Source organism: Piliocolobus tephrosceles, chromosome 1 (genome assembly GCF_002776525.5).
Source record: "Piliocolobus tephrosceles isolate RC106 chromosome 1, ASM277652v3, whole genome shotgun sequence".
Lineage (NCBI taxonomy): Eukaryota > Metazoa > Chordata > Mammalia > Primates > Cercopithecidae > Piliocolobus > Piliocolobus tephrosceles.
The window spans coordinates 123,772,545-123,785,204 of NC_045434.1; the positions used below are offsets into that span (position 1 = coordinate 123,772,545).

The 12,660-nt window shown below is 32.9% G+C and overlaps 1 protein-coding gene across 3 annotated transcripts in view; it reads left to right on the forward strand.

Moving 5' to 3' along the window:
* DPYD (dihydropyrimidine dehydrogenase) overlaps positions 1-12,660 on the forward strand; it is an 875,732-nt gene that overhangs the window by 91,010 nt on the left and 772,062 nt on the right. For all 3 annotated transcript variants that reach the window (XM_023231016.1, XM_023231017.2, XM_023231018.2), the window contains exon 3: positions 11,385-11,467. In XM_023231016.1, coding sequence (XP_023086784.1) covers positions 11,385-11,467 — 83 coding nt within the window. The remainder of the gene's footprint in view (positions 1-11,384; positions 11,468-12,660) is intronic.

Sequence of the window (12,660 nt, forward strand, 5' to 3'; positions counted from 1 at the left end):
CAAAAAAAAAAAAAAAAAAAAAAAAAAAAAAGATTTGAAGTTAAAATTTAAACCATTTACAATATGCATAATTTTCTTTTCTTTTCTTTTTTTTTTTGATACGGAGTCTCGGTCCGTCGCCGGGGCTGGAGTGCAGTGGCCGGATCTCAGCTCACTGCAAGCTCCGCCTCCCGGGTTTACGCCATTCTCCTGCCTCAGCCTCCCGAGTAGCTGGGACTACAGGCGCCCGCCACCTCACCCGGCTAGATTTTTGTATTTTTTAGTAGAGACGGGGTTTCACGGTGTTAGCCAGGATGGTCTCGATCTCCTGACCTTGTAATCCGCCCGTCTCGGCCTCCCAAAGTGCTGGGATTACAGGCTTGAGCCACTGCGCCCGGCACAATATGCATAATTTTCAACATGCTTTATGTATTGGGGAGTATACTGTGAAAGGAAGGCAGGTTAATAGTGTGTTTGTTACTAAAACATTTTTTAAAGGAAGTGGTTTTGGAAAGAAGCGGATATATTTTGTAGGAGAAAGTTTTGTTTGCCGGTTGGTTTAACCAAGGTGTAAAAGAAGTCTGATTCAAGGCTATAAACTTATTTTTCAGAAAATTGATTCATGAGGATCTGCAGAAATCACTGATTCTGGTTCCTGTAGTCCCTGTTGTTCTAGCATTGGTCCTGTTCATTTGATGTGATTGAAAAGTTTATAATGTTAACTTTAGTGGTAATACTCAAGTTCTCTTATTTTCGAGTTACATAACTGTTTCTACTCCAAGGAAACACACAATTGGAAATAACACAATACTGAGTAACTTGAAAAGTCTGACTCTGTTGATTATAGTTGATGAGCAGAATTTTAAAACCTTTTTCCAAAATAGTTTTCGTGAACCTAATGTTCTAGGAAAATATCTTGTGTTTTTCATTTGTCTTTGAATACCCACAACTCTGAGCCACATACAATTACTGTTATATCTGGATTTATATGGTTTATATAGTAAACCTGAGTTTGATATGTTACAGCATTAAGGTATTTAGAGAACTGGATTTTTTTATCTTTGCGAATTCTGAAATGCTTGATAGTATTAGAAACATACTAAACAAAATGCTTAATTTATTATAAAGACTACTGTCTGGGACTTGTTTTTAATATGATTACTGAGCTTATATAAAAATTATATTTCTGGTCTAATCTGTTTAACCAGAGAAAATCAAAACATACTTATAATTTTTGATATTTGGATGAAAGTGAGAAAATTCTTTTTTATTTTGTATCTTCTAAAATGAGGGTCAAAATTTTATATATTTAATAAGAAGTATAGAAAACTGGATAGTAACAGATGATAAGAAACTTGATATGTATTTCAGACACCTGTGTTTCAAGTATCTGCACTGTTGAAATAAAAAAAAGTGGGTGCCTTAGAATTCTATGCAGATCCCTGCTTCTATTTGCCTACTATCTGCTATGTTAGATTTTTACCTAATTAATATTTTTAAAAAGTCATTATCACATTCAAGCATTTGGTTTTTTAGGATGGAGAGTTTATGGAAACAGGGTTTATCTTTTCTGTATTGATCTATTTATTGCTAATACTTACAATTTTAGAACTGATAATCACTTATTATTCTGGGAAATATGAATTATTTATTGAGTTGCAAACTTTTGAAATAACTGTCTGGTGTTTTAGAAACCAGAAACAAAAATTATAATAGGAGTTTAGACTATAATATATTGCTGCAAGGATAATTATTAAGGGAAAACACAGCTGACATTTTCTGATTTATGCACACAATCAGAGATGGAGTCCAAGGACTGTGACATAATTATCTTCATGCTAACAATTTTTGTAAATCTCTTGACAGAATTTTAGCTAATTTTAAAATGCCTTCTGAAGATTAGCACTTAAAATTGTTGGGGAAAATAGCACAATTTATTAGCAAGGGTATAATTGTAAACCTTCTAAATACTCATTGTGAATATCATTTAGACAGTAACTCCTGCTTTAGCAGCTGGTACATAAGACACCCGTTTATGGAGTCTTGAAACAACAGAGAGTGGAATCTAATTAAAGAGGATTACATGCCAAAGAAAAATTATTAAAAACAGACTAATAGACAATTGTTATGAATTTAGAAGTCTCTGCCAAATTCTCTTTTTGATACAAATTCATGTAAGTAACTGTCAAGTAAAAGCCTTTATTCCTCCAAAACCAGAAGGATATTAGAAGGCTTTATCTTTTGTGACTTAAAAATGATTGCTTCTCTGAATTTTAACTTAATACAAAAACTTAAATGGTTCTATTAATCTTTCCTCATGTATTAAAATACACATATGTGCTTTTAAAGATAAATGATCAGAAATACTATTTTAGGATTTTTATTTGATATCTATCTAGTACCAACCATTCCGTAACTGTGTACAGTATATGGAAATCTTAGGCATATTTTTTCTTTGTAAACAAAAATCAGTTCATCAATTTAGGCACTATTTATTGAGACTTATGTTAAATTGGCTTGCATATTTTTCTTTGTAATGCACATTTAAAATTCATGATACATAAAAGATGGTTAATTTTTAGAGTCCTAATCCAGTAAATTCCTTGTTTCTGTTTGAACTGACCCACTCCATTATGATCTCAAGGTTTTTTTCCAAACAGAGAATTGAGGTAGCTTAAGATAATACATATTCAAATGTTAATTGTTTTTTAAACAACAGATTTTTAAAATAAGTGATCCTTCTAAGTATGTCCTAGAGAAAAGACTGTTTACATCTGGGAGTTTACCTGGTGTCTAACTTTACATCTTAAACACACTGTGTGGTGTTGTTACAGTACGTCACGCATTGCATTACACAGCCATACCATCTAAATAGACTTTTGTATATTTTAACTAAATTAAAACATTAAAAATTGATTTCCAAATACTAAGAATAACATGTTTTCTGTGTTATTAATAAATGCATGAACAAACTCATTGGATCGAGTGAGACATTTGTTTAATATTCTTGAGTGAGTGATAGTCCTATAAACATAGATGAAAAACTTACCCATCCAAAATTGAGACATAGAGGAACACCACTGATGCTCAAGTAGTAACAGTGGATTTATTTGACTTTGGCACCCCAACCTTATCCCTGATACCAAAGTTTTCCTCGTTTGCTTAGACACCACTTAGTCTAGCAGGGATTGCCAGATGCTTCAGCGAAAACTCCATCAAGGACAAGGGATTGTTTTAGGTTTAAAGCATCTAGATTACATAATATTTTTTATCCTGATAGGGATAATATCCTAGAGAGCAATCGTGTAGCTGTGGTTTCCCTGTGGTGCTAATTAATTTAGTGGAGATTGGTCAGATTGTTCAGAGCTTGAAGGTGAACAGGCTTCCCTGGTTGAAATAGTAGATTTTCATTTTTAAATTGCTCTTGGAAAGCCTTTCCTCTTGTCAAGATTAAGTGAATAAGTAAATTATAATGGCTTCCAAAATAGTAAATATCAATATTTGTGTAATAGTTTGTGGTTGGCAGTACCTGGGACATAGAACTCCACAATATATGTTGAAATAATGACACTGTGTTTCGTTTGATTATCATGTAAACCATATGAGACTCAGTCAAAACATAACCATACATTATGCAATCAAATGCATTGTGATTTTAAATATGAAATTATGATTAAAAAACCAATACTTTATCCTGAATTTTCTTGACCCCTCATAGATATAGGAATGAATTATTAGCAGGTAGGATACTGTAGCTAAACTTTTTATTTTAGTTTATCTCAAAGAAGTACTAAAATATTACTTAATTCGGCTGGGTGCGGTGGCTTCAGCCTGTAATCCCAGCACTTTGGGAGGCTGAGACGGGCGGATCACGAGGTCAGGAGATCGAGACCATCCTGGCTAACCCGGTGAAACACCCTCTCTACTAAAAAATATAAAAAAACTAGCCGGGCGAGGTGGCGGGCGCCTGTAGTCCCAGCTACTCGGGAGGCTGAGGCAGGAGAATGACGTAAACCTGGGAGGCGGAGCTTGCAGTGAGCCAAGATCCGGTCACTGCACTCCAGCCTGGGCGACAGAGCGAGGACTCCATCTCAAAAAAAAAAAAAAAAAAAAATTACTTAATTCTTACTGTGTATGAGAGATGAAATCTTAAAATATTTCAAATAAAATTAACATGCTTTCACACTATGAAGGCAGAAATGAGATTCATTCTGTCTTTTAAAAAATATGGAATAATATTTGAACCATGTGTATATTTTCACATACATGTTTTTATTTACTTTAACCTTTATGATAACACTTTGAGTGGGTAATATTACTTTCATCATCTTCATTGAAACCTTCATTTTATGAAGGACTATTTGCAGACTGAGAGGTTAAGCATTTTCCTAAGAACGTAAGCTGTTCAGTTGCAGAGATGAAACTCAAAAACAAATTTTCTCTCTGCATAGCTCCTACCTCTCCTATTGCATTATATTGTATTTCACTGTGACTCATGTAAGATTCTCCTAGACAGGGCCTGATTGTAAGCTGCCCACAATTAGTGAAATGACATTAGCTAAATATGATTACCTCTTAATGTTCCCTGAAAGGATTAGTTAAGACACACCAAAGGGAAAAGCAATTATCTATTGAAATATGAATCTCTTGATTAGAACTGGAAATCATATATTGATAGTAGAATGTTCATCTAGAATTAAAAAAATATGAATATAGTAATTATTTCTTACTTGTAAAGAACTTCAGCAGGGCTAATTTTGAGACTTCTTGTTGAGTGCAAAAATTAAGATACAACATTTTCCAGGAAGAGTAAGTTCACCTAATTGACTCAATTTTTTTTTTCTTAGAGGAACCTGGACCTTAGGAAGTTCTAACTACATGAGAAATGCATGTACTTGTATTACTTCTTCCCAATTTACTTTATGTCCTAAAGAAAAGCTTTGTATTAACCAACATTGAACTGCCTTAGAATTGCAGCAGTACATGTTGGAATGTGCCATTTTACTTAAATATTCCTCATATGTTAAAATATGAAATGTATCATTGCCTCCATAAGAGTGGTGGTTTCCTTTATGATAATTCTCTGAAGTTCCTTCAAAATTTAGTATCCTGCGGGTTTTCAACCACTCAGATTTGTAATTCTTACTAATATATCACAATACATGGCAATGGATGTGAGGCATATTTACTTTACAGCAATTACTCTATTGGCTATTTTTTTTTAAAATAAGGAGTTAAAAAAAGTTTTTAAACCTTGGTATCTCAGTGATTAGCATACTATCTAGCGCCCATTATGTTCTAAGTAAATATTGAATGAATGAATGAGTGAATGACTGGTTTTCATTTCTAGCTTGGCAACAGGATTGACTTTTATATCTTTTTTTAATTAGCAATTTAATATTTGAACTTAAGATGCATTATTGTCAAACAGCAATAGAAAATTTGACTACTGATTATATTTGTAACTTCCCTATCTAAACTGTCTAGGTCCATTGTGAAATCATCCTCCCTGGTACTAAAATTTGGTGCACATAGACATTGGGCCATAGATGGGCTTCAGGGGCTGTATTGACCCACTGAAATTGTATATAGCATAGCATATTGTGTACTTGTGCATATGTACTTTTGTGAAAATGTATTTTTTTAAGGGAAAGCGTCATGGTTTTCATTATGCTCTCATAGGAGTCTTATGACCAAAAGGTTCAAAAAATTCCATAACGACTCTCTTTATTTTACTTTATTATTCATAAAAATGACCTGGTAAATATGAAAAATGCACATTTTTTTCTATTTCACCATATAAAATCTGATCCATTAGGATTGAGTTGGGGTTCATGGAGACTCTTCTTCTGTTTATTCTTTCCTCTTTTTCCACCTTTATTGAAAATGTCATTGCTCAGGTCCTAATGGATTTACATATATTACCTCATTTAATCTTGCTGACAGCTCTAGAAGGTAAGTATATTTCACGATGAGGAAACTGAGTTAATTGACTTGCCTGAGGACTTAGCTGGTAGACAGTGATGGTAAGGTCTGAGGCTAGAGCCAATTTTATTACCTTAGCCCTCCCCCCCTTTTTTTTTCTCTTAATCTGGAAAATTTTAAATCGTTTCAAAGACACATTTGGAAGTAACAAACTCATAGTCATCTCTTGTTCCAAGAGAATTACTTCCTTTCGCTCCTCTGTATTCTTACTACATGTGAGCAAGTTGAGGTCATGTCTTACTTAACCTGCATATCTCTGTGCATAGTATTATCCCTGACATGTAGTAGATTTTCAAGATTTTTTTTTCTGAACTGAAATTTAATTCATTAACTTGAGCCTTTGTTACTTAGTAATTCTGAGACTTAAACTCCAATAGCTATGCCATTAACTCTTTGTGACTTTTCATTTATTAAAATTGATTTCCTAATTTATTTAATTTAGGTAGTATATAAATTTTAGATCTGACTTAGTTTTAGTTATCATAATTAAAACATAAAAAATGCAGTCCCATGGAAATAAAGTACTTTGGAATTATCAGTGATTTGTTTTATTTAATAATCTAATTTGCTAGCTTTTTTTTTTGCGCCTGTTTCTACCTCCAGAATCAGTAAATGTTTGGTTGAATTTTGTGATTTTTTTTTTTTGGTATAATTTGAGCAAAGATAACTCAGTGAATTTTATTTAAATTTATCAGCATTCATAAATTTCCTTGTATATTATTTTCTTTCATGTGACTGTTCGTGTTCTACTTATTTGTTTCATTATACTTTTATAGAATCCTTAACACAGATGAGATATAAAATACTATGAAATCTATCACAGTTGAAACTCTAGACCTTCCCTCAACCCATGGGGATTCATTTGGCAGGAGGCCACCAAAACCAGTTCTTTTTGATGCTTAGTTTCCAGTTTCTACTTTAATTGCTGCCAAAATCTGAACACATAGGAATTTAATTGCTCATTATATTTGTCACGGTAGTGTCACAGACCCAAATAAAGACTGTTGCATGCAAAATATTTATGAGTATTAATTTGGCCTAAATGTGTATATTGGATTCCGTATTTTTCTACATCATAAAGTATAGCACTTTCAGACAGATGTAAGACAGAATCCTGCAAGAGCTTCTGCTCCATTTGACTCTACTAGTAAAGTATTATCCATCCAGCTCAGTATTTAAATTTGACGACATCTAGAGGAAAGCCTATTCAGAACTTTATTATATTCACTTATGCAGTTTACTCTTTAGAAGCAGTCTCGTGAGGAATTTGAGTCTGGCTCTGAGGCTAGACTACTTGGGTTCAAATCCCTGCTTTATCCCTTACTAGCTATATGACCCTGGGCAAGTTATCTTAATCTCCCCTGTGGTGGTTTTCTCATTTGTAAAATAGGAACACATATGGTTGTCATGCAGATTAAATGGTTAGATTTCCTAGAAAAAGTACCTAACCCAGAGTAACTACTCAATATTAACTGGTTTACTATAATTGATACACACACATACACACACACACACACACACAACTACACATTATATATTAAAGGTATAATGTGTTGCTGCTACAATTTTTTTTGAATTTTCAGTCTTCTACTAATTAATTAGAGCTAACCTGTGCCTGTTATATTACATGGCATGTCTGGTTGGCATTTAATTTAATACCTTTGTGACCTTCCATTTTTCCTGTGTATTCCCACTTTCTTGCTCCATGTTGTCTAGGCTAGCAGGCCTGCTTTTTGTTCCAGTGTTTTATTACTAATCACTGATTATTTTTGTTCTTCTGCTTGCCGTTCTCGGGAGTAGTTTATTCGTTCATTCTCTCTGTCCCCTTTTCTCTTTTTACCCGTTGCCTTTTCCTTTTTTCTGCTGTGATGGTTGCAGGTTTCTCATACGATTATATTGGTCAAAGGAAATTAGGAGGCACTTGAACGGTGGAAATCACAAGCCACTACCACAGATAAGATAACTTTTTTGAATTTTTGTGAACTTTCCTATTCTGTAAAGTAAGTCCCTTATGTCATACTTATCACTGAAATCGTATTCTGGAACAGTCTTATACTAACCTATAGAATCCCCAAGAATGAATAACATTAATATTGTTGATTATAAATAATTTGCAGTTTTTCTCAGATCCATGCTCACATAAATTGGGCTGAGAACAGATTTTGATGGGAGGCCGCTGGCTCAGTTTTACAAACTATAGTTGTCCCTAATGTTAGATAAGTGTTATTGGTGGTGAACATGACAGTGAATCTGTTTGCCCTTTACTCAGTGGATATTTGATGCTTACTTTTATTTATGGAGAAGTTTGAGCAGATAAAGATGTTAGTTGCTTGAAATACTTATTCTATATGGCAAGAGACTAATATTGTCTGAAATATAATTCAAATCATGCGTCTGTTACTTAGTGCTTCTATATATGGTTCTTGAGGCATAAAAAATAGATTTGATTTCCATTTTTGTATACAGAAGTATTTTTATTCAAGGTAATAGTTAACTGTTTAAATGCTGCAGTGCTTACTTATTTCCTTTATTGTTCTGTTGGGCATAATAAACTTTATGCAGACACAAAGTGTAAAACATGGAGCTTTCGTTCTTCTGTTAGTTAGCTTAATACTCATTTTGGGTTTCCCATTCCACATCAAGGCAGAATATGCCATTTTAACCACTTCCTGATAAAGTTATTATTAAGGTTGAGGCTTCTTCTCATTATAGTGAAGGTACTCTGAAACACGATATTTCAGCTGAATCAGAAATTTGGCTGTCCTCCATTCCTGGCATCACTGAGAGCTCAGTGTGGCTACTCAGTGTGGCTACTACAGGCTCTCTGTGTCCACGTGTCCACTTTCTCTCTCTCTCTCTCTCTCTCTCTTTTTTTTTTTTTCTTGAGGTGGAGTCTCACTCTGTTGCCAGGCTGGAGTGCAGTGGGGCGACCTTGGCTTACTGCAACCTCTACCTACTGGGTTCAAGGGATTCTCCTGCCTCAGTCTCCTGAGTAGATGGGACTACAGGCGCGTGCACCATGCTCAGCTAATTTTTGTATTTTTAGTAGAGACAGGGTTTCGCCATGTTGGCCAGGATGATCTCCATCTCTTGACCTTGTGATCTGCCCACCTCGGCCTCCCAAAGTGCTGGGATTACAGGCATGAGCCACTCTGTCCAGCCTTCTTGCTCTTATTTTAATCCAAGAATGTGTTTATCTCCTGTCTCTGTGGCTAGAAAAACTAGATAGTCAAGTAATCTTCCAACCCTGCTGTTTATGCTAGGAATGGATCTTAAAAAATGTATGTCCACTAATTTTGTTATTTCTTTAATTATTTTATGAATTTGTTCCTCTACAGTGGCGGAGGCCCAAGTAAAGTTAAAAATTGCAGTAGGATACACACATATGTTTATTGTGTCACTATTCACAATAGCAAAGACTTGGAACCAACCCAAATGTCCATTAATGATAGACTGGATAAAGAAAATGTGGCACATATGCACCGTGGAATACTATGCAGCCATAAAAAGGGATGAGTTCATGTCCTTTGTAGGGACATGGATGAAGCTGGAAACCATCATTCTCAGCAAACTATCACAAGAACAGAAAACCAAACACCACATGTTCTCACTCATAGGTGGGAATTGAATAATGAGAACGTGTGGACACAGGATGGGAAACATCACACACTGGGGTCTGTCTGGGGGTGGGGGGCTGGGAGAGGGATAGCGTTAGGAGAAATACCTAATGTAAATGACAAGTTGATGTCTGCAGCAAGCCAACATGGCACATGTATTACTGTGTAACAAAACTGCATGTTGTACACATGTACCATACAACTTAAAGTATAATTAAAAAAAATTAAATTAAAAAAATTGCTGTAGGATTGGCAAAGAGGGGGAAGCTGATGGGGGATTTCGGGGGCAAAAAGAAACAAGCAAAAAATTGTATATATTTTTTCTTAATGGTCTCAAGCAACAACATTTATAACTTTGAGAAAGTTTTTAAATTTCCTTAACAGGACACAAATACACTACACTTACATTAGAAAAATAACAAATTTGATCTCAGCTAAGCAATTCTCTTCATGAAAAGACACTTCTAAAAATATGAGAAGACAAGAAACAAAAGAGGATATTTTTAATGTATATACCCAAAAAGGATTCTTGAAAAATATATAATTTTAAATATTTTAGATTAATTTTGGTAATTTCAAAGATTTTAATTATAACAGTATACAACTGTATGTGTTTGTTAAAATGATCTTTGCCTTAATTTGACCTAGTTTTAAAAAATGTCAAGGTTAAAAATAGTGGTTTATATACTAATATATTTCAAATCAATTCTTATACATTGGGAATTATTAATATAATTTCTGTAATTTTGTAGAATTCAACATACTTATTCAAGAATAGAAAGAACGTATTAATACTAAAATTTTGTTATTTAGTTTTTCTTTTTGTAAAATTAACTAATACACTAAATCCAGTTATTTTGTTACCTAAATAACAGTAAATTCCATAAGAAATCTAGGGTGCCAAAAGATTAATATATATATAATATATATTATAATATATATAATATATAATATATATAAATATAAAATTTCTACAATTTATACCCTCAAAACTAGAGTACTGTCAGGTTGAGTTTTAAGTATACATAATTATATTGAGAATTGTAGTAAAAATTTTTAAAAGTACTTTTGGAAAATTCTGTCTAGTATTGCTATAGTATTACACCAAAAAGTAGAAACACTTATGAAATTTAAACAGCTTATGTCATATTTACTCAATCTTAAAATTCTTCTAAGAACCTGATCTAATTTTCACTTAATTTTAAGAATTGTACTTATTTAATTTCAAGTATATATATATGTACAGTTATAAATATTACACCTAAAATTGTTATTTAAACATCTGATTATAAAATTTTGATTCAAAAATTTTGATACTTTTATTATTATATCTGTGCTCTATGCCTTCATCTTAGTCAGTGCTAACTTATTTAGAACTTGGTACTGTATACTGTTTATGGTGATTTAAAACTTACTCTAATGGTTTTCTCTTTTGAGTTTAAATTGGATTTTCTATGCTTAAGATTATTTTAGAGAACTAATTTTTATTCCTCCAAATTTAAGAAGTTTTCCTTCTTTTATAAATTCATTTCTTGTGTTTATCCACTTTGAAAAATTGATAATGAGACTCCACTTTGAAAAATTGATAACGAGACTTCTGTGACAGCTGTATCATAAAATGTTTTTATTTTGTTTCTTTTGGATTTAACTGTCAATTTTAATGAATCCTACCCAATTAAAGTGGTATGCATATTTTTCATGAATCCATGATCAATATAATCAATTACATTTTTGCATTAACTGCATAGATATAATTTTTCTCAGGATCTTAGAGAATTAATGCAATTTTTAAATATGTTGCAGAATTGTGAGAAGCTAGAGAATAATTTTGATGACATCAAGCACACGACTCTTGGTGAGCGAGGAGCTCTCCGAGAAGCAATGAGGTAAGTCTGGGTCACCATGGCAACAGTCACAGATGTGGTAAAGAAAAAGTCATTCTTCATTATTTGGGGAACAAATGAGTTCATTGCCACCATTCAGCTCTGTTCTCTAAGGTATTAATTTGTCAGTGGAGAGACTTCCCTTGAGGCTGTACTTTGGTTTTTAAGCTGCATAAATGTTAAGCCTCAGTGCACAGTAAAAAATGTAAATGTTTAATTTGTTACTTAAAATGCTTAAGGGGTGTCTTGTTTTATATTTATACTAAACTGTGTGATTGAATGAAAATATTGTTCATCTAAATTCTGCCTGTATATAAAAAAAAATTGTACAGTGGTGCTTTAACTGAGTAGTATTTCCTCCTAATTAATATTTAATTTAAAGAGAGGTACTTACATTTTCATCTTCTATAACATTTTATAGGATTATATTATATTATAGTATTTTTAGTGATTTACATTTTTGCACTATTACAAAGCATATAATTAACTTCCTTTCAACTAGAGTGGTCTATAATGACCCTGACTTGTTTCTTTTTTCATTTCTTAACATCAATAATTCTGAATATTTATATGAAATTGTCCTAAATTTGATGCCTTTTAAATAACTTCTAGTGAAGCATTTTTCAAATCTATTTGATCAGAATCCAGAAAGGCTTTTTACTAGACATTAAAAATGTGTGGGAAATAAAACTCATCATCCTTAGAGTGAGAAAACAACAAATGATAGTAGTCTTAAAAGTTCTGAGCTTGAATATTTGAGTAGCATAATTTCCAATATCTTTGTAAAGAAACAGTATATTTATGTTTATTTAGCCTATAAAATTAAAATAGATTTTAAAAATATGCCTTCTTCTGTCTTAATGCCCATTTTTCAAGGATGTTAAGGCTAAAAAGATTAAAATGAGAGAAAGGATAAACCTAAGAGGCTTCCTAGAAATGTAGTTTAGATACAATTTTGTTATTGCCAGCACACAGTTACCATATACTTTAGTTTAGAAGCTGCTCTCATTTAGTAACCTTCCTTTTACCATGCAAGCAGCAGGAGAAAGTAATTAAATTTAATAGAAGCTGCCCTCATTTTGAAGCCACTTCTATTTAAAACCACAGGGGGAGGTAATTAAATTTAATGGAAACAGTAGCTTCTACACAAAGATACATGGTATTTCTGTATAGATGATTATGATGTCACAAAAAGA